This window comes from Phyllobates terribilis, unplaced genomic scaffold, assembly GCF_046119375.1.
Source record: "Phyllobates terribilis strain yellow unplaced genomic scaffold, ASM4611937v1 Scaffold_2__4_contigs__length_985480577, whole genome shotgun sequence".
Classification (NCBI taxonomy): domain Eukaryota; kingdom Metazoa; phylum Chordata; class Amphibia; order Anura; family Dendrobatidae; genus Phyllobates; species Phyllobates terribilis.
Window position 1 is genome coordinate 212,024,427 of NW_027362762.1, and position 23,388 is coordinate 212,047,814.

At 43.7% G+C, this 23,388-nt stretch overlaps 1 protein-coding gene across 1 annotated transcript in view; it reads left to right on the top strand.

Moving 5' to 3' along the window:
- Positions 1-23,388, top strand: part of CPB2 (carboxypeptidase B2) — an 85,015-nt gene that overhangs the window by 15,380 nt on the left and 46,247 nt on the right. The window contains exons 2-5 of the mRNA XM_073663841.1: positions 8,846-8,884; positions 10,340-10,424; positions 17,184-17,308; positions 17,393-17,501. Of these exons, the coding sequence (XP_073519942.1) occupies positions 8,846-8,884; positions 10,340-10,424; positions 17,184-17,308; positions 17,393-17,501 (358 nt within the window). The remainder of the gene's footprint in view (positions 1-8,845; positions 8,885-10,339; positions 10,425-17,183; positions 17,309-17,392; positions 17,502-23,388) is intronic.

Consider the following 23,388-nt stretch of genomic DNA (forward strand, 5'->3'; position numbering starts at 1 on the left):
GGCTAAGGGGAGGTGATCGCAATATTCACCTCCTCTTCCGGCCTCCAGCGCTGTCTGCCACGGCTTCCCGGGTGTTGCCATGACGACCCGATGTCGTCATGACAACATCCGGGTCACCAGACAGCAGGAAGATTTTTTGGTCATGTGCAGTGCATGACCAAACAATATTCTCACTGTGCAGCGCTGACTGCCTGCATGGCACAGGGATGGTGCTCCATCCCTATGCTATGCAGGCGATAAGAATAAAAAAAAGTCTAAGTCCCATAGTGGGACAAAGTAAAAAAGTAAAAAAAACTCTCAGAAAGTGAAAAAAAAAAAAAAAAATTGTAAAAATATAAAAAAATAAATAAAAAAATAATCCACCAAAAATAAAAATATACTGTACCCATCAATAAATATTATTATAAAAACAAAAAACAATAAAAGTACACATATTTGGTATCGCCGCATCCGTAACGACCTGACCTATAAAACTGTCCCACTAGTTAACCCCTTCAGTGAACACGGTAAAAAAAAAAAAAGCAAAAAACAATGCTTTATCATCATACCGCCAAACAAAAAAATGGAATAACACGCGATCAAAAAGACCAATATAAATAAAAATGGTACCGCTGAAAACTTCATCTTGTCCCGCAAAAAACAAGCTGCCATACAGCTCCATCATCTGAAAAATCAAAAAGTTATAGCTCTCAGAATAAAGTGATGCAAAAAATTATTTTTTTCTATAAGATAGCTTTTATTGTGTAAAAGCGCTAAAACATAGAAAAACGATATAAATGTGGTACCACTGTAAACATACTGACCCGAAGAATAAAGCTACCTTATCAATTTTACCACACGCGGAGTAGAATAAAAAATTTTTTTAAAAAAACAATTCCTCAATTGTTGGTTTTTGTTTATTCTGCCTCTTAAAAGCTGGAATAGAAAGCGATCAAAAAATGTCACGTGCCTGAAAATGGCACCAATAAAAACGTCAACTCATCCCGCAAAAAACAAGCCATCACATGACTCTGTCGGCCAAAATATGGAAAAATGATAGCTCTCAAAATATGGCGATGCAAAAACTAGATTTTACAAAATATGTGTCTTTTAGTGTGTGACAGACATAAAAACCCGATATCATTCTGGTATCTCTGTAGTCGCACCGACCCGAAGAATAAGGTCGTCTAATCACTTATACTGCACTAGGAACGGCGTAAAAAATAAACGCTAGGGCTGGGGTTGGGGTTAGGGTTGTGCTAATGTTAGGGTTGGGGTTAGGGTTGTTTTTTTTTCAAAAGTAAAAAAAAGATGACGATATGGCAACTAGTGTTAAACGCAAGTGCTCGCTACTTGAGTTTGCATCGGGTGCTCGGGTATGCATTGAGTATCGCGGGTGCTCAATTCTCCGCCCCATATGCTTTGCGGCCAAAAAAACCTCGCGGGGATTGTCTGCCATGCACGAGCGATCCCCGCATGTTTTTTTTGGGGTGTCTAATAACCGTGAAACATGCGGGCGGGGACTCGAGCATTTCACTTGAGCACCCGTGATACGTGGTGCATACCTGAGTACCCGATGCAAACTCAAGTAGCGAGCACTTGCGCTTGCAACTTATTCAATATGATGACCTAATGTCATCAAATTCTGTGTCGTACCTCTGTGTTCAAAATGTTCACTATACCCCTTGATAAAATCCTTGAGGGGTGTAGTTTCCAAAATGGGGTCACTTGTGGGGGGTTTCAACTATTTAGGCACATCAGGGGCTCTCCAAACGCGACATGGCGTCCGCTCTCGATTCCAGCCGTTTTTGCGTTCAAAATGTCACACAGTGCTCCTTCCCTTCTGAACGCTGCCGTGCACCCAAACACTGTATTTTCCCCACATATGGGGTATTGGCGTACTCAGGAGAAATTGCACAAAAGTTTTTGGGGTTCATTTTCTCCTCTTACCCTTGTGAAAATAAAAAAATTGGGGCTAAAACATCATTTTTGTGGAAAAAGTTTTATTTTTTTATTTTCACGGCTCCATGTTATAAACTTCTGTAAAGGACTTGGGGGTTCAAGGTGCTCACCACACATCTAGATAAGTTCCCTGAGGGGTCTAGTTTCCAAAATGGGGTCACTTGTGGGGGGTTTCCACTGTTTAGGCACATCAGGGGCACATCTGCTAATTATTCAAGCAAATTTTACAATCAAAAAGTCAAATGGCGCTCCTTCCATTCCGAACCCTGCCGTTCGCCCAAACAGTGGTTTTCCCCCACATATGGGGTATCTTCTTACTTAGGTGAAATTGCACAACAAACTGCATCGTGCAATTTCTCCTGTTACCCTTATGAAAATGCAAAAGTGGGGGCTGAAAAACATTTTTGTGGGAAAAATGTGAAAATTTTATTTTTACGGCTCAATGTTATAAACTTCTGTGAAGCACCTTGGGGTTCAAGGTGCTCACCACACATCTAGATAAGTTCCCTGAGGGGTCTAGTTTCCAAAATGGGGTCACTTGTGGGGGGTTTCCACTGTTTAGGCACATCAGGGGCTCCCCAAATGCAACATGGTGTCCGCTAATTACTCAAGCAAATTTTACATTCAAAAAATCAAATGGCGCTCCTTCCCTTCTGAACCCTGCCGTGCGCCCAAACAGTGGTTTTCCCCCACATATGGGGTATCTGATTACTCAGGAGAAATTGCACAACAAACTGCATGGTGCAATTTCTCCTGTTACCCTTATGAAAATGCAAAAGTGGGGGCTGAAAAACATTTTTGTGGGAAAAATGTGAAAATTTTATTTTTACGACTCAATGTTATAAACTTCTGTGAAGCACCTGGGGGTTCAAGGTGCTCACCACACATCTAGATAGGTTCCCTGAGGGGTCTAGTTTCCAAAATGGTGTCACTTGTGGGGGTTTTCCACTGTTTAGGCACATCAGGGGCTCCCCAAATGCAACATGGCGTCTGCTAATTATTCAAGCAAATTTTACATTCAAAAAGTCAAATGGCGCTCCTTCCCTTCTAATCCCTGCCTTGCGCCCAAACAGTGGTTTTCCCCCACATATGGGGTATCTGCTTACTCAGGAGAAATTGCACAACAAATTTTGGGGTCCATTTTTTTCCTGTTAGCCCTGCGAAAATAAAAAAAATTGGGTCTAAAGTAACATTTTTGTGAAAAAAGTTAAATGTTAATCTTTCTTTTTTTCCCAAAAATTCCTGTGAAGCACCTGAAGGGTTAATAAAGTTCTTGAATGTGGTTTTGAGCACCTTGAGGGGTGCAGTTTTTAGAATGGTGTCACTTTTGGGTATTTTCTGTCATAAAGACCCCTCAAAGTGACTTTAAATATGATGTGGTCCCTAAAAAAATGGTTTTGTAAATTTTGTTGGAAAAATGAGAAATCGCTGGTCAACTTTTAACCGTTATAGCTCCCCAATAAAAAAAAATTTTGGTTCCAAAATTGTGCTGATGTAAAGTAGACATGTGGAAAATGTTATTTATTAACTATTTTGTGTGACATATCTCTCTGATTTAAGGGCATAAAAATTAAAATTTTTAAAATTGCAAAATTTTCAAAATTTTCACCAAATTTCCGTTTTTTTTTCACAAATAAACGCAAGTGATATCAAAGAAATGTTACCACAATCATGAAGTATGATATGTCACGAAAAAACAATCTCAGAATCAGGGGGATCCGTTGAAGGGTTCCAGAGTAATTACCTCATAAAGTGACAGTGGTCAGAATTGTAAAAATTGGCCTGGTCATTAACGTGCAAACCACCTTGGGTTGTAAAGGGGTTAAGCCATGTGTATGTATTTTAGAAGTGTGGTACAGTATATGCTGTTCTTTATTATAGTTTTATAAATAAATGTGTTCCCGGTATGAAGAAAGTCAAACATAAGTACACAGTAGGTGACTATGTGTGACCATTACTATATATGATTCAGCAGTGCGAGACCTCAGATACCTCATTTGCATGATCATGAATTTTATGGCAATTAAGTAAGACAGGCTTACATTGTACAACTTGTGGCGTTCAACGACCACTGATCAGCTACATGTTTACTCATCGGCAGTTGTTTAATAGTCTGATCACATAGGCTGACTGCATTTCCATTATGGACAGAATGGTCACTGACAGATTGCTTTGTGTACATTGACTGTCTTTGTTCTCGGCAGCGCATGATTTGTATACACCATATTCTGTGCTGCCGAGAACGATGATTTTTAAGCAAGTTTAAAGATCATTGTACACAACAAATGAGTTATTTTCTTGGGTGATTGACAGCCTGTTTATGCTACCCGATTATCAGGAAACAAGCGTTCGTTCCTAGGGACACTCCTTCCCCAATAATTGGGCAGTGTAATTGCACCTTTACTCTACTTTAACATTTCTATTAGAGAATTGCAGCTGACATTTCTGTTTTAGGAACATGTGAGGGGCTCAGGATGGTTGTTGTGACGAGGGACTGCTGTGTTCCTACACCCTGGCTGCCTACAAAAGAATAATGTCCAATTTCTTCTGTGCTGTGCGTGTGGTGCTTAACACTCACGTTTTGGTCGCAGATCTCTGCTTTCTTCTGTTCTTCAACTTCAGGAACCGCCACACACACATTAGGGTATTCCACTCCGTTTTATAAAAAATAACTTTACTTAAGTGTCTGAATTCAGCATAATGGAACACGCTGTATTGGACACAAACTTTTCCATGCTCATAGTCCATTGCACAGCACGTATTGATGTTCATGGTTCGCTTGACCTGAGCTATTCCTTCCAGTTCTTCTAGGTTCTGAGACGCTCTGCAGCTTTAGAAGTCCCGTACCATCTTTCCTATGCGATTCCCCATCCAACATCCCCTTTTGGGAAGATTTTGAGACACGCTTCTCTGTGCCTCCTGTGGACCGTAGGCTCCAAACGTTCCAGGAATGTCCACTTAAGAGTTTTTGGCTGACGTTCCCCTGCTGCTGGACAGCCCGTGCTTCTGGTGGCCTCTGGACCTCCAACTACTGCTTTCACTCTCACTCTCACTCTGACTGACTGTAATCAGGAAGTGTCCCACTAGTTCACCATCCTGCTCCTCTCACACTGGAGCAGCTCCTGAACCCCTTAACTGTTTCTTAACCTGTAACTAAATACTTCCTTATCCTATAGTGGCCACAGCTGCACTTTCCCATTCTTAATCTAATGCTCCATCTATACCTGTTTTATAATAAACCCCATACCTGACACATCAGGCATTAAGCAATATAAAGCACTGTTTCATAAACACAGGTTACAACATTATATTCACACAGGGGGAGAGGCGTATGACCATTCAGGTCACCCTCTTACAAACAGACAACTGTAAATATTGTGAAAATCGGTCCTGCTGCATAAGGAAGCAAAGGGTAAGTAGAAGGGTCACACTGATATGGGGTCTGTGTAGGATTCGTTATGAGTTCATGTTTAGAATGGAGCAAAACGTTTTCTCCATTCTACAAACAGACATGTAACGGAACCCAGACAGCCCCAATCAAAGGGAACTCTCTATTTCGTTACGCAGGAGATCCATTTTGTACAATAATTTCACAAGTCTGTTCCTAAAACAGAAAAAATGCATTGAATTTTCTAACGCAAATGTGAAAAACCCTTTATATATTTAGTAATTATGTAAAAATCAAATATAAATTTTATACAAACATAGACGCATGTACTTAGAAACATATCATACAAACACATATTTATATATATACATGGGGCAGCCAGCAGGGCCCTATAACAAAAGTCCTAATTGGTCCCCCCTAAAAAAAACAAACAAAAAACAACTTTATACGCTGCTCAAAAAAATAAAGGGAACACAAATACCACATCGAAGAAAAATTTCAAGTGTCGCCAACTTAATAAAATCTTCAAAGCTTTATTTCAAAACATAAAATTAAAATTCATGGTGGTAGAACAGATAAAGCTCAGACGCGTTTCAGGCATGAACTGCACTTGATCACTGAGTACTCATACTCATAGCTCTCTATATACAGTATGATGTCCCCATAGCTCCCCTGTACACAGTATGATGTCACCTTAGCCCCACTATACATCAGTAGATGTAAATAATAAATCAGGAGATGACCGGGTTACCCTTGGCAGCAGCCAGGAGATTGGCCCGTGGAAGGAGCTTATGCCCCCCTGCCCCAGCCTCAGCCCACCCCTGCACATGATGGTATTTGGAGTGCACTTCAGGTTTGCAGTGCAGTGTCATTGTGAGCTCTCTGTACTGCCAAGTTGTTGCCCTGTGAGACATCATACTCCGTTTAAGAAACAGGTTATGCTGAATAAGATTATACACTGAATCAGTGCAGTATTTGCATGACAAATGTTGCTCTGGGCATGAGGATTTAGCAATGATACTCATTTTGTTCAGCTTCCTTTAGGCTGGAGCTAGATCGAAAATCGCTAATGATAGTGAATGTAATCGAACAGAAAAACAGCAGATTTGGATTTTTATTGATTGTTGAGTGACTGCTGCAGCAACTTTTGTTTGCTACATTTAATATCATTAGTTGTGATGTAGTAACTCCACATTGTGATCTCATATCGCACAAGTACAAGTCGCTGCATATCGGCTTGGGAATGAAGAAAACGCACAGGGCTGCTAGTTTCAAGCCTGCCATAAACAGTACATTTATGGGGTAGAAAATGGTGCATGTGTGTGCACCACATGTTATTATGTTGAGTACTGTAATGCTGTGCTTGCGTTTATCTCATGGCGAATATTTTTATTTTGCCCAAAATGTGCCTTATGCAAATGTGTTTATGTGTTTTGTTTTGTCCAAAAAGTGTATACAACATTAATTATTCAAAATTATACTTGACAATAGGGTGGCAGGTCAGATCTGCATACACTGAGGAAAGAGTTTGCAACAGTGTAAAATGTATAACGACAAAGGTGCATCACATGAAGTATCATGCAACATTTCCATTGTTATGCAATATATGGAGCATGATGCTGTATAATGAACACAGGCTTGATATGTTTGTTGGAACATTTATTTACAAGCTTTGTTACATTTGGGCTGGCCAAAGGCAGGCTGCATGTTGACCATGCTTCTGTGAGCAGCCTATGTGGCATAAACATGCTACCATGGCCCCAAGCGTCTCCGAACTTGTCTCCTATTGCGCACATTTGGGACATCATTTGTTGACAACTGCAAAGGGAGCTGCCAGCAGCGGATCTTGATGATTTGTGTGCCCAAGTGCATTCAACGTGGCAGAACATTTCTCAGAAAATCATTAATAACCTCATTGACAGCCAAAGCATGGAAGTGCGTGGATTTCTACCCATGGCACTACTCAATGCTGAATAAATCAAGATGTTTTGAACATTTTGTTTCCATTTTTTTAACATTTTCACATCATTAACCTATCTACCGAGCCTGTGATTTCCATAATTCTATTACTTTTTCTTCTTGGTGCTGCAATTTAAATGTTGATCAGTGTGTATGCAAACATTGAAGGCCCGATACATTACTGCATCTGTGCCTTTTTATCATTTGTGCCTTTTTTATGTGTTCATCTGTTTTTTTCTTACATCCGCCATTGTGTTCGGGATTTGGGTTTCTAAATGTTTTCAGCTGACTCATAATTTGCGAACTTTTAATAAGTTACAAAATTTTTGCGCAAATGTATTCCAGTCTGCACCTTGGAGTGATTTTATGTGCGTCTCAAATTTTTGCGCACATTTTGCAACATTTTAAAACATTGTAATAAAGATGGATACGTTTTAGATGTACTGGATTTCTATGTTGGACTTTTTTCGTTAACGGTGGATTGGATTTTGTGCACTCATTGAGGCAGGTGATCTGGATGCCCTTTTCTTTCTTAATGGAATGGTTTCAATTAAAGCATATTCATATGTTTTAGGGCAGAGACAGACTGCCATATAACTCATGCGACGATCACATCGTAAACCTCGTACTGGCTGTCTGCTCTCCTGACCTGAGCTTGACAGCTGCATAGAAATACATCACGCTGTCATGCTCAGGTCAGGGGAAGTGGCTGGGCCAGTCCATGCAGTGCAATGCGATCATTGCACGAGTTATACGGCAGTCTGTCTCTGCCCTTAATATCTCAGTCAAAGTCCAGACCTAAATCCCATTGAGAATCTGTGGCAAGAAGAGAAAATTGCTCTTCACAGACGCTCTCCATCCAGTCTCAATGACCTAGAGCAAATTTGCAAAGGAGAATGGGCAATTTCAGCCTCTAGATGTGAACAACTGGTAGACATACCGTACCCCTAAAGACTTTGAGCAGTAATTGCAGTGAAATGTGGTCCTACAAAGTATTGATGTGGGGGCCTAAATACAATGCACATCATAATTTTCAGATTTATAGTTGTAAAATATTTAGGAAACCCCATGTTATTTTCTTTACAGTTCACAAATAATTGCTACTTTGTGTTGGTATATCACATAAAATCCCAGTAAAATAAATTTAAGTTTTTGGCTGTAACACATAAAAAATGTTCACAGGGGTATGAATACTTTTTCGAAGCACTGTATGTGTGTACATTGTAAGACTATGTTCACATTAGCAGTTTGACATTCCATTTATCTGATTGGCTTTTAGATTTGATTGCTATGGAGTCTGTCTGTATTTTTGTATGTGTCAATTCTTACAAAGGAATAAAAAGCTTTGAGAGATGCACTTTCTCTTACATTTTAAAAACAGGCACATAATGGATCTATTTTTTTTACATTAATTCCATTTGTCTGTTCTTAAAAATGGAACAAATAGAATGTTAAAATTTATTCTATTTTTTTAAATAAAGAATTTCTTTAATTAAAAAGTTGTGATTTTTGTTTCCATTTGAGGGGAACAACTGTAACATAAATTTTTTATTTCAGATTTCCAGAGAGTTCAACAACACCATCACCCGTGGAATCGTAAATATTGTTTTATTACTGTTTAATGAGGAATAAATAAATGATTAAATAGTGTTTGTTAGCCTAGGGCTACGGATGCCTCAGAGCTGCATGAATCACATTCAAAATGCAACTCAGACGATTTCCTATGGGAAAATAATTTCGACTGTTTTGACTACCACAAAAGTTATGTTATGTTTGTAGTTTTTTCTCCATAGGGTACATGGATTTCAGTCACCAGAACTAGTCTGAACTAAAGTTTAACACTATGGACATCTTTGAACTGGAAAACAATGATATTTACTTATGTTAATGGTTTTCTTTAGTTACTAAAATCCTAACTCAAGTTTCATATTTTTCTCATGGGAGTGTCTTTCTCTGTAATACATGCTGGATGGGAGCTCTGATTGTATCCCGGCTGCCGCTGTCTTCATTTGCTTCAATACTTTACTTATTTCCTCGTTATGTGTTTTCCTCCTTGTCTATAGCCTGTTTTCTCTGCTTTACATAAATCATTAGATTTACCCCCTAATGCACAGCATGCCTTGTGCAGAAAAAGATACTAATCTTTTAGTGCTTTTGTTCCTAATTCTGACAGCTCTATCTGCTCCCGCCTCCCTTCTCTCAGTGTTAAACATGGCAGGATGGGGAGAGCAGACAGAGAGCTCAAAACTAGGAGGAGCTCTGACAATTTTATTTTTTTGCCAATCACTCAGCAACATAGGGGAATTAAATACATTCTGCAGCAGCAAAATGGTAGACAATTTTTAATGAAGACTATTTAGAAAGTTTCTTAACATTGCAATTGGGAAATAAACAATAAAAAAATTATGTGCAAAGGCGTACATGGTCTTTAAAGATGTTGACCAGTTGATATATCCATAGCTGCTTTCTAAATATGGTGTTTCTATAATTTCTGCACTTTTGGAATTAAATTATATGTCATCTTATGATCTTTTACAGTGAGGTCTAGTTTCCATAAATGTCTGAGATGATATTAACCCTTAAGGCCACCTTCACACGTTCAGTATTTGATCAGTATTTTCCATCAGTATTTGTAGCCAAAACCAGGTGAGGAACAATCAGAGGAAAAGTATAATAGAAACACGTCACCACTTCTGTATTTATCACTCACTCCTGATTTTGGCTTACAAATACTGATGTGAAATACTGACCAAATACTAATGTGTGAACATGGCCTTAAGATGAAAATTCTGGTCCTCAAACAAACAAACAAAAGGGCTAATTCATCAGCTTTTGACAGAAATATGGCATAAAACTGTTCAAAATATTGCAACATTTTTGTGCAACTACTGTTTTTGGCAAAATTTCATGTAAAGATTAAGCATTATTATTTTAGCACAACTAGAAGAAACAGTTGCAAATCTAGAGTCTTATTAGAAAGGAATTGTTAATATTAATACAGTACCTAGTGCATTTATGTTTATATATATGTGTGTATAATTTTTTTTTCAGCCAGGACCAGGTGATATATGTTCTACCACGTAGTGACCGCCAGGCTTTGGTTCTTCAAAATATCACCACTTCATTCGATGAGATGGTAATAACATATTTTTCTTGCCCAAATGATTAAAAATATATCAATAGCCATTCAGCCTTGGAGGCTAACAAGCTGAGCCTAAGCCTCAGATTGATATAAGCTACTTATAAAAGGGAACCTGTGAGCCCATTTATACTGCTCACTCCACGCCATTAGTTGGCAGTTTTCTCCCTATGCAGACTAAGGGCCAATTCTTAAATTCGATTTTCTTGTACATGTTCTGTGCATTATTTTAAGGAATAGTACACAGACACATTATATAATAAAGCTGTAAATTGTCAGCAGGTGGGTGAGGAGCTGCATAATACGAATACATTAGACTCCCTGATGGCTGCACTCTGCATAGATTACGGAGTGAGTAGGGATGGCCGAACCTGAATGGTAAAGTTCTAGGTCCGTACAGAACACCTAGTTTCCATGCACGGACCCCAAACACTGACTTCACCAGGAAGTCCATGTTACTGTTCGGGTTCGGCAGCCCGAACATCCGGTGTTTCCCATGCTGCCATCTGCAAGCAACACTGGCTCTGATCGGTCAGAGCTCTGCGGCTCCCACGCTGTTGCACAGATGACAGCGTGTGAGCCAGCTGCTCTGACCAGCAGTAAAAAGGTTACCGCTGGTCACAGGTGTCGGCTGATGAGAGTACTACTCTCATCATCCAACACCAGGTCTCGCTGGCTGATAGCAGTGAGAGCAGACAAGGCTGATGAGAGTATTCATCAGCCGACGCCTATGCTATAAATAAATAATACAAAAAAAATATTTTTCCTAACTAGTGCAAGTAAAGCTGACAGCTGGGGGCTGCAGCCCCAAACTGTCAGCTTTATATTGGCTGGTTATCAAAGATAGAGGGGTCCCACTCCGTTTTTCTTAAATTATTTAAATAAATAACTAAAAAAAATGGTGTGGGGTCCCACCTAATTTTTGACAACCAGGCAAGCTAAAGCAGACAGCTGGGAGCTCGTATTCTCAGACTGGGAAGGGGCCATGGATATTGGCACTCCCCAGTCTAAAAATAGCAACCTGTAGCCGTCCCAGAAAAGGTGCATCATTACAAAGCTGACATCAACCCCACAAATATTACCCCATTTTCCACCACACCAGGGCAAGTGGGAAGAGCCGAGGCTAAGCACCAGAATTGGCACATCTTATGGATGCACCATTTCTGGTGCAGCTGAGAGCTGATGTTCTTAGTCTGGGAGGGGGCCAATATCCATGGCCCTTTTCTAGGCTATTAATATCAGCCCACAGCTGTCTGTTTAGCCTTTGCTGGTTATTGAATATAGGGGGGACCCCATGTCATTTTTTTGGGGGGTCTTCCCTATAATAACCAGTAAAGGCTAAGCAAACAGCTGTGAGTTGATATTAATAGCCTGGGAACCTTTATGGACATTGGCCCGTTTCCAGAATATTAACATCAGCCCCCAGCCGTCAGCTTTCCATCATCTGGTTATACAAATTAAGGGGACTCCCAAGCATTTTATTTCATTTATTTTTTTATTTATTAATAAGTACAGTAAGGTCACTTGAGTTCATAGCAGCTGTTTCTCTTTTATTCGAATTAAAGAACTTTACTCTATGCATGTTTTTATTACATTTGACTTTGGGGTTAGCAATGGGGGCATCTTATAGTTGCCTCTCCATTTCCAACCTGTGGTCTTGATGTCAGTTCACATTACAAAGCTGACATCAACCACACAAATGTTACCCCACTTGCCACCACACCAGGGCAAGTGAGAAGAGCCAGGCAAAGCACCAGAATTGGTGCATCTAATAGTTGCGCATTTTCTGGGGTGGCTACAGGCTGCTGTTTTTAGGTTGGGGAGGGCCAATATCCATGACCCCTTCCCAGTCTGAGAATACCAGCCCCAGCTGTCTGCTTTAGCTTGGCTGCTTGTCAAAAATTAGGAGGGACCCCACGCCGCTTTTTGAAATTATTTATTTAAATAATTTAAAAAAAACAGCGTGGGACCTCTCTATTTTTGATAACCAACCAAATATAAAGCTGCCAGCTGTGTGCTGCAGCTAGTTAACAAAAATACTGGGGACATTTTTTTTATTTATTTATGGCACAAGCGCTGGCTGATGAATACTCTCAACAGCCTCGTCTGCTCTTGCAGCTATAAGTGTGGGAAACACCGGATGTTCAGGCCCCCCATTGATTTGAATGGGTTCCGGGTTCGGGTTTGAGCACTTATCAGGCACCCAAACCAAACTTTTTTTTTAAATGTTCAGCCGAATCCACTGGACCTGAACATCTCCGGGTTCACCTATCACTAGGTGTGAGGGTTATTATACATTGCGTGAGGAACAACGTTAAACGACAGACGACAGGTAACATATTTGCCAGCCAGAAGTCAACTAATAGCCTATTTCCACAGGCAAACCATGCTTCAAATGTGCTCTGAAAGATCTGTAAGAATAGATAATTCAGTGTACATAGGCTGCCATTGTTCTTGGTGGCACAATTCTTGTTTACATACGACTATGCGCTGTCGAGAGCAATGATCTTTTGGGCAAACCAATAGATCATTTCACTCAACAAACGAGAGCCAAACACAGGGGTAGATACAACATAGTTGAAAAGTTTCAGTCTCTTCTATTTTTTATCCACTTCTAGCTTTGGCTAAAAAAACTGTATTAAAGAAGTTGTCCACTACTTTAACAGTAGTATAGGTCATCAATGTCTGATCGGTGGGGGAGCAACACCAGGTACCCCTGCCGATCAGCTGTTTTTGGTGCCGACACTGTATTTTAGGAGGTTCCAATCCCCTGATGAAACTGTGTTAATTAGTGAGACATGTTAGGGGTATCATATTGCAATGAGTTTTAATGAAGGTTTAGCTTTTTAGAGCTGTTTTCTGTCCCATTATCTGAAAGGGATTTAAAAGGAAAAAATAAATAGACATAATAGAAATTATATGAGTTAAAAATACTCTTCAAGGATTATAAGCGAATATTCTGCTAAGAAAACAGAGACCTGCTAAAAGCAAACAAACAGGATAGCCTGAACAATCCCTGTGATGTTAAAGCAAAAACTTTACCATGGGTATAACAATAACTAAATAAAGCACAAAGCACCAAAGTAAAACAATGGGGGACAGTTGTCAAAACTGTCTAATGACTTAAACAGTGTGACTGTAAACTGGATAGTCTTAAAATTTGCCAAATTTATTATAGTGGTTCATGCTTTTTGATAACTATGTCTAATTTTAAGAATGTCTAGTCTAAGTTTATGTCACCTATTAGTTTCCATATGTTGTGCCAGAAAGTTGTACCACAAGTTTGGCGCCTGGTGACACATTTTAGACAATACCCCTTTTCTAACACGCCGCACCCTTTTCAGTGGAATCTCGCCCATTTTTAGACAAGTTCTAAATATTGTTTAAAACGCATACAGTCATATAATGAAAGTCATGAAAAACAGTATTTTGGGCGCAAATCCTGAATTCTGCAACATTTATGTTGATTAATATGCCCCAGTGTTTTAACACGTTTTTAATAAATTAGTATGTCCGATTTTCATCTGTTTTATGGATCAGACTTGGCCACTTAAGTCTATGGGAATCTGTTAAACACGGATGAAAAACGCGAGACATCCTTATTACTTTAGTGTTCCATCCATCTTTCATCTGTTTTCATTGCTAATAGTCAATGAATAAAGAAAAGTCCTAACAATTTACCTCCTTTGGTTTTTCAAATTGGAGGAAAAAAAAAACCCAGATGCAACACAGATGCAAAGCAACACGAGAGAAAAAAAATGGTCTGTTTTACCCGAATGTAAAAATGGACAAAAATGCGAATATAGCCTTAGGTCACCATTGTGAGGCTTTCTCCCATATAGTATAAGCTGGCAGGGGTGGATTAAGAGTAGCAAGGGCCCCGGGCTGTTTAGAAGGCGCTGGCCGCCCCCCCCACCCCCACACACACCTGATGTATCAAATGTCACATGATCCCCTGTGATAGATCATGTGATAGTTCACGTGAAATTAATTTGGCACAATATTAATTATAATAATTTTTTTAGGCTGTGTGCCCACTATGCGTTTTTTAAGCGTTTCCGCAGCGGCAATTCCGCTGCAGAAACACTTAAAAAACTCTTGGTAGAAGGTCTGCCATGTTCCCCAATGATAATCCGCATGTGCTGTGCACATGCTGCGGAAATTTCCGCTGCGGATTATCATTGCGGAAAAATCTGCAGCATTACCAATTAGTTTGCGGAAGCGCGGCGCTTTCGCCGCCATTGACTTGCATTGGAATGCATGGAATCCGCATCACTGCATCTGTACATGCAGAATCCATGCGTTTCAATGTGCGGATGGTACCCGGGTTTGGAGAAGAGGAGACTCTCCTCCGGACCCGGGTACCATAGAACCTGTAAAAAAAGAATAAAATAAAAAATAAATATTATACTTACCTTCTGATGGCCCCCGGTGTCTTTATCCAATGCGTCCTGGCTTGCCAGCAGCTCGCGATGGTCTGTAAAGGACCTGCCGTGACGTCATTTAGTCATGTGACAGGTCACGCGACCGCTGACGTCGGCAGGCCATCAGGAGGTAAGTATATATTTTTTATTTTTTACCATTCTTTTATGGTCACACTATATAAATCCATGCTGGTTGCATGGATTTATATAGTGTGACCAAGTTGTCAAACACTTTCAAAGTGATGCCAAAATCGCTTGGAAAGCGCTTGACAACCCACATGCGGAAATGCATGTGAAGAACGCTTCACATTCGCTTGTCCCTGGCAGGAAAAACGCATGTACAATTCGCATGTACAATCCGCATGCGTTTTTTCTGCCAGGGAGATGTAGAAACGCTCAAAAAAAATCCGGAGCATTTCTGCATTGTGGGCACATAGCCTTACATTAATTGTATGACTCAATATGGAGCACACGTAGCCATCTATACACAGCAGGCGGCCGCACGTAGCCATCTATACACAGCGGGAGGCCACACGTAGCCATCTATACACAGCAGGAGGCCGCACGGTGCCATCTATACACAGCGGGAGGCCGCACTGTGCCATCTATACAGATCAGGAGGCTGCACGTAGCCATGTATACACAGCGGGAGGCCGCACATAGCCATCTATACACAGCAGGAGGCCGCACATAGCCATCTATACGCAGCGGGAGGCCACACGTTGCCATCTATACACAGCAGGAGGCCGCACGTAGCCATCTATACAAAGCGGGAGGCTGCACGTAGCCATCTATACACAGCAGGAGGCCGCACGTAGCCATCTATACACAGAAGGAGGCCGCACGGTGCCATCTATACACAGCAGGGGGCCGCATGGTGCCATCTATACATAGCAGGGGGCCGCACGTAGCCATCTATACACAGCAGGAGGCCGCATGGTGCCATCTATACACAGCAGGGGGCCGCACGGTGCCATCTATACACAGCGGGAGGCCGCACGGTGCCATCTATACACAGCGGGAGGCCGCACGTAGCCATCTATACACAGCGGGAGGCTGCACGTAGCCATCTATACACAGCAGGAGGCCGCACGGTGCCATCTATACACAGCGGGAGGCCGCACATAGCCATCTATACACAGCGGGAGGCCACACGTAGCTATCTATACACAGCGGGAGGCCGCACGTAGCCATCTATACACAGCGGGAGGCCGCACGTAGCCATCTATACACAGCGGGAGGCCGCACGTAGCCATCTATACAAAGCGGGAGGCTGCACGTAGCCATCTATACACATCGGGAGGCCGCACGTAGCCATCTATACACAACGGGAGGCCGCACGTAGCCATCTATATACAGCGGGAGGCCGCACGTAGCTATATATACACAGCAGGAGGCCGCACGTAGCCATCTATACACAGCAGGAGGCCACACGGCGCCATCTATACACACATGGGGCCGCACGGCACCATCTATACACAGCAGGAGGCCGCACGGCGCCATCTATACATAGCGGGAGGCCGCACGGCGCCATCTAACACAGCGGGAGGTCGCACGGCGCCATCTATACACAGCGGGAGGCCAGTCACGTACACACACAAACATATACAGACATATACATACATACACGCATAATCACATTTGAAACACAAAAATACATATAAACAGACATCACACAATGATATCTGCCTACACACACACACTCTCACACACTCTCACACACTCACACACACTCACCATTCCCCGGCTCGGCTCAAGTCCTCCTGCTCCTCTCCGATGCAGCAATGCAGGCCGAGCGCACACTGCGTGACGTCACAGCTAGGAGACACAGCCGCGCACAGGGCCGTGTCTCCTAGCAGTGACGCGGCCGGGCCAGCACAGGGAAGTTAACTGCTGCAGTGCTGGTCCGGCCGAAGAAGAAGTAGCGGCCGTGCGCCGCTGCTGAGGGAGCGGTCCGGGGCCCCCCCTTCCACTGTCTGCTGGTATGTGCCGCGGCGCCGCACATATAATGAGGGCAATCTGGCCATAGACACCCCAGAGCCCCGGGTTCCCTGGAGGCGCGAGGCCCCGGGCGGTAGCCCTCATTATAATCCGCCTATGTGAGCTGGGCATGAACCGATCAGTACGTGTGTACAGGAGAATAATGTATAGTTCTCGAGTCAATGATCCGAGGTCCATAGGTAAAACTATTAATGTTATGAGATGACAACCATTTTATTATAGACTATTTTAGCCCTGATAGACAGAATTTTAATACTGGAAACATAACTTAGTCATCATCTGTTTAATATTAAAGCCATGTGATTAAAATTGTCATTTTTACACATTTTAGATTGTCCTCTGGAAGCCAGACTCACCTGAGCATATACAGAAGAATAAGGAAGTTCACTTCTATGTAAATGCTTCTTTAGTAGATGAGGTTAAGGCTACGCTGAAGGAATCTTCCATCACATATACGTGAGTAAAGCATGACTTTTATGGCTCACATTTGACATTTATTCTGCTATTCCTACTAACTGGATATCCTTATATTTCACTTAGAGTTTTGGTAGAGAATGCCCAGAACCTAATTGATCAGCAAACATACAATGACACTACTGGTCAACGAAGCTCGGTCTCTTACTATGAACAGTATCATTCCCTAGACGATGTAAGTCTTATTCTTATTTTTAGTATTATTTAATGTAAATATTCTAAATAACACAATTTAATTTATTTAATTTTATCTAATATATTACTAAATCAAGCACAGTGGCTACCCTACAAAGTTAGCTATTCATATGATAGCATACTTGTTAAATATACCAGATGACTATGGAAAATAGGTCTCAAATATTGAAATATATATTACAAACACATATATGGATACATGGGAAAGGTGAAGATATAGCACTAGTGGTTCCCCTTGCATATACTTGGAAAAATAAACACTTAAAAAATGCAATTAATATTCAGTTTGTAAACAAAATATATCATACATACGCTCAATGCATCAAATTGCCTATAAATATAGTTTTGTATAATGGTATCAAATTGTACCCAGAGAACATATATATGGTGCACACAGCTTTAAATAGAGTTAATTAAACCAAAAGTTCCTTAATATGTTCAGGTTCCCTTAATATATAACAATCTTCCAAGGATAATGAAAAGGAAGAAGGTAAGCGATATACAAGATAAAATGACAAAAAGAACATAATCAATATGAGAGACCAGTTATTACCTGTGGCAATAGCACACAGGACCAGAGAGGTATTGTTACAGGACCAGATTGTGGAACCACTGTGCCGTGGTACAAGGAGGGACAGGAGGGGCGTAACTAGGGACCTCGCCCTGGAACGACTCTGGATATATGGCGGCTTAGTCGACTCCATGAACAAAGGAAGGACCGGGCAGGTGGACCAGGTGCTACTCCGGGACCGACCTCGTGTGAGAGCAGACGACTCCCACGGGACTGGTGACAGGCGCTGACTGGCACGGCAGACAGGCACGGTTGGTGGGCACACAGGCGGGCACGGCTGGTAGGCGGGCAGATGGGCACGGCTGATAGACAGGCTAGCGGTCACGACTGATAAACAGGCTGTCAGGCACGGCTGATAGACAGGCTGGCGGGCAAGCACTGGGACCTAAAGGCTGACAAGCGTGTTAAACACAAACTGACAACATTGCTCAGGCACCTCCATTTTGGCCGGGGACATTTTAGGACAGTGCCCGGGGATCTGCGTGCGGTGTGCGCACCCCGGGCAGGCACAGCATGGGAGCAGGGAGGAGGAGCGGTGGACGCCGGACCAGGGCTGCGGCGGTAAGGGGATTGATGTCTCTGCCGGGCAGGAGGCAGAGACGACGATGCTACAGTGCCCCACCTTTACGCCCCCTATTCTTCAAGCCCGCAAGAAATTTTTCCAGAAGAAGAGGAGCATGAATGTTTTCCCTGGGTTCCCATGACCTCTCCTCAGCACCAAACCCCTTCCAATTCACAAGAAAGAAAGTCTTTCCTCTTACCCGCTTGGTAGCTGTAGCATCGGCGTCTCTGCCTCCTGCTAGGCAGAGACGCCATCCCTCTCACCTTCCTGTTCAGCGCGCGGCGTCCTCCTGCGCTCCTTCCCTCGCTGCTGCCGGCGCGCGCTCCTTCCCGGGCACTGTGCTTAGGGCGCACGCGCGCTCCCCCTCTCTTAAAGGGGCCGCGCGCGTCGTCCTAAGGGGTCCCCGGCCAATTGCCGGAGGACTTCCCATATATAAGGCTCCTCCTCCAAAATGGAGGTGCCCGAGCAAAGTTGTTTGCACTGTGTCTCACCTGTGCTTCAGCCCTCAGGTTCCGCTGCTAGCCTGACTTCTCGTCCTGCCTGCCAGCCTGTTACTTGCCTTGTCTGTTTGACTGCTCACCTGGGAGCGTCCACCAGTTACCTGACTGTTACCTGCCTTGTCTGTTTGACCGCTCACCTGGGAGCGTCCACCAGTTACCTGCCTGTTACCTGCCTCGTCTGTCAGACCGCTCACATGGGAGCGTCCACCAGTTACCAGCCTGTTACCTGCCGCGTCTGTCTGACCGCTCACCTGGGAGCGTCCACCAGTTACCTGACTGTTACCTGCCTCGTCTGTCAGACCGCTCACCTGGGAGCGTCCACCAGTTACCTGCCTGATACCTGCCTCATCTGTCTGCCCGCTCACCTGGGAGCGCCCACCAGTTACCTGCCAGTTACCCACCTCGTCTGTCTGCCCGCTCACCTGGGAGCACCTGCCTGTTTCCTGCCAGCCTGCCTGGAGATCCTGCCGTCACTTGTTGTGACCATCTTCCTGGTAAAACCTATAGACTGCTACCTGCCCTGCTTTCTCGAACTGTGTCCACCTGCCAGATACCAGAGACTTCCGCCTGCTTGCCGTGTCCATCCGCCATACAGGTCAGTCCCAGCCATCTGACCCGTGGGAGCCACCTGCTCTCTTACAAGGTCGTCCCCAGCCCTGGTCACTCAGCCCGGATCCTCCCTGGTCACGGTGTCGTTAGCTGCTGTACGACCAGGGTCGGTTCGGGTGGATACTTAGTCACGCCCCTCTGGGTCCCTCCTTGCACCTCGGCACAGAGGTTCCACCACCCGGCCCCGTAACAGTATCCAGAATGTTCTCTACCTCAAAAACATCCTCAGTGGAGACTGGAGCTGGAGTGGTACCTGGATTGTCAGAGAAGGAATTAAGGATGACAGGCTTGAGGAGAGACACATGAAAGGAATTAGGGATCCGTAACGAGGCAGGGAGTTTCAACTTGTACGCCACTGGATTGATTTGACTCAGAATCTCGAAAGGACAGATGAACCGCAGACCCAACTTGTATGAAGGTATCTTGAGATGAACATACTTCGAGGATAATCAGACCTTGTCCCCCGGATGGAATAGAGGCGGGTCCAGATATCTCTTGTCTCTTCATCTGCTCAGAGGACTGCTGCAGCACAGACTTAGTGTCCTCCCAAATCACAGAAAAGTCCTTGACAAGAGACTCCGCAGCAGGATTGTCAGGATTGGGGTGCTGTCCGTACACCACAAAGAGCAGAGATTTGGCTGAGGATTCTCTCACATGGTTATTGTAGGAAAATTCGGCCCAAGGCAGAAGTTCCACCCAGTCGTTATGGTGAGCATTGACGAAGTGCCGGAGGAAGCTAGAGAGGATCTGATTGATACGCTCAACCTGACCATTGGACAGTGGATTACAGGCCGATGAGAAATCCAATGCGACATTCAGAAGCTTGCACGTGGCTCTCCAGAAGCGTGAAGTAAACGGAACTTCTCTATCCGAGATTATATGAAGAGGTAGGCCGTTGAGACGGAAGATGTGAAGGATGAAGTTTTTAGCTAGCACTGGTGCAGAGGGAAGACCTCTCAAGGGAATGAAGTGAGCCATCTTGGAGAAGAGGTCAGCGACCACCCAAATGACATTACAACCGGCCGATACAGGAAGGTCCGTAATGAAACCCATCGCAATATGTTGCCACAGAGTGGAAGACACAGGTAGAGGAAGAAGTTGACCAGGCGGGAGTTGTCTAGGCGTCTTGTTTCGGGCACAGGAAGAGCAAGCAGAGACAAAATCCGCAACGTCCTTGTGCAGGGTCGGCCACCAATAATGTCGGGAAATTAGAAGAAGAGTCTTCCTCTGACCGGCATGGCCTGCCAGTTTGGAAAAATGACCCCAGAGTAGGACCCTCTTCCTATCTGGAGCCGCCACAAAAGTCTTACTAAGAGGAAGATGAGATAGATCAAACGGGGCAACAGTAATTATTCTGGAGGGCTAAATGATGTGTTGAGGCACCTCCTCTTGGTCGGTAGACAGAAATGATCATAGAATCATAGAATCATAGAATGGTAGAGTTGGAAGGGACCTCCTGGGTCATCTGGTCCAACCCCCTGCTCAAAGCAGGATTCACTAGATCATCTCAGACAGATGTCTGTCCAGCCTCTGTTTGAAGACGTCCATTGAAGGGGAACTCACCACCTCTCGTAGCAGCCTGTTCCACTCATTAATCACCCTAACTGTCAAAAAGTTTTTTCTAATATCTAATCTGTGTCTCCTCCCATTTAGTTTCATCCCATTGCTTCTAGTCTTTCCTTGTGCAAATGAGAATAAAGATGATCCTTCTACAATGTGACAGCCCTTGACATATTTGTAGACAGCTATTAAGTCTCCTCTCAGTCTTCTTTTTTGCAAGCTAAACATTCCCAAATCCTGCAACCGTTCCTCATAGGACATGGTTTGCAGACCAGTCACCATTCTGGTCGCTCTTCTCTGAACTTGCTCCAGTTTGTCTATGTCTTTTTTAAAATGTGGTGCCCAAAACTGTACACAGTATTCCAGATGAGGTCTGACCAAAGAGGAGTAAAGATCAAGAGAGCGCATCTGTCTTGACATTTTTATCTGCTGGACGAAAGTGGAGAGTGAAATTTAAGCGGGCAAAGAGCAGAGACCATCTGGCCTGATGAGGATTAAGTTGTTGAGCGGACTGCAAGTAGGCGAGATTTTTGTGGTCCGTGTAGATGACCACCGAATGCAGGGCCCCATCTCGTAAGAACCGCAAGTGCCAGTTTGATGGCAAGCAGTTCCTGATTTCCAAAGGAATAATTGCGCTCCGAGGGAGAGAAGAGCTTGGAAAAGAAGCCGCAGGTCACCATTCGCCCGGACGAGGATTTCTGGGTGAGAACTGCTCCAGCCCCAGAGGAAGAAGCATCTACCTCCAGGAAGAACTGCTTATTACAGTCAAGACGATAAAGCACCAGAGCAGAAGAGAAGACTTGTTTCAAGGACACGAAGACACTTTCCGCCTCGGGAGTCCATTCCTTGGGATTAACCCCTTTGCGGGTCAGGGCAGAAATGGGAGCAGTCTGGGAGGAAAAATGAGGAATGAACAGGCAGTAATAATTAGCAAATCCCAGAAACCATTGAATAGCCTTCAGCACCTCAGGTCGGGGCCACTTTAGGACTGCAGATACTTTTTCGGGGTCCATCTTAAGTCCGGCCTCCGAAATTATGTATCCCAGGAAGGGAAGAGATGTCTGTTCAAAAACACATTTCTCGAATTTGGCATACAGACTATTCTTCCTGAGCCTCTGCAATACCTGACGAACATCTCTCCGATGTGAGGGAAGATCAGAAGAGAACACCAGGATATCGTCCAGATACACTACTACGCATGAGTATAGAAGATCTCAGAAGATGTCATTCACCAGCTCTTGAAAGACTGCTGGTGTGTTGCAGAGTCCGAAGGGCATCACACAGTACTCGTAGTGGCCATCCCGAGTGTTGAATGCCTTCTTCCACTCATCACCCTGGCGAATCTGGATCAGATTGTATGCGCCACGGAGATCGAGCTTAATGAAGATCTTTGTGCCTTTGAGGCGATCAAACAACTCGGAGATGAGAGGCAGAGAATGCTTGTTTTTGATAGTAATTTGATTTAGACCGCCTATAGTTGATACAAGGTTGAAGAGAGCAATCCTTCTTCTTGAAGAAGAATCCTGCTCCAGCCGGAGAGGTGGATTTCTGGATAAACCCCCTATCAAGATTCTCTTCAATGTACTCAGACATGGCCCGGGTCTCGGCCAACGACAGGGGGTAGATTCGACCTTGGGGTGGTGAGGCACCAGGAATGAGGTTGATAGGACAGTCATATGGCCTATGAGGAGGTAGTGTCTCAGCCTCCTTCTTGTCAAAGACGTCAGCGTATGACCAGTAGGGTGCCGGCAAGCTGGGTAGATTAGCTGGAGTGGACGGAGGTCGAGCAAGATGGACAGGAACCAAGCAGGTATTGTGACACTTTTGTCTCCAGCGGATCACCTCCCCCGAACTCCAATTCAAGACCGGCTTGTGTCTCTGAAGCCAAGGAAGTCCAAGAAGAAAGGAATGAGAGAGGCCGGACAGCACATAGAAGGAGATCTTCTCCGAGTGTAGCATCCCTATCTGGAGAACTACGGGCTCGGTGACGAACAAGATGGACTCTAAAAGGGACCTCCGATCCACCAAGGAAACCGCTAATGGATCCGGAAGATGTTGGATAGGG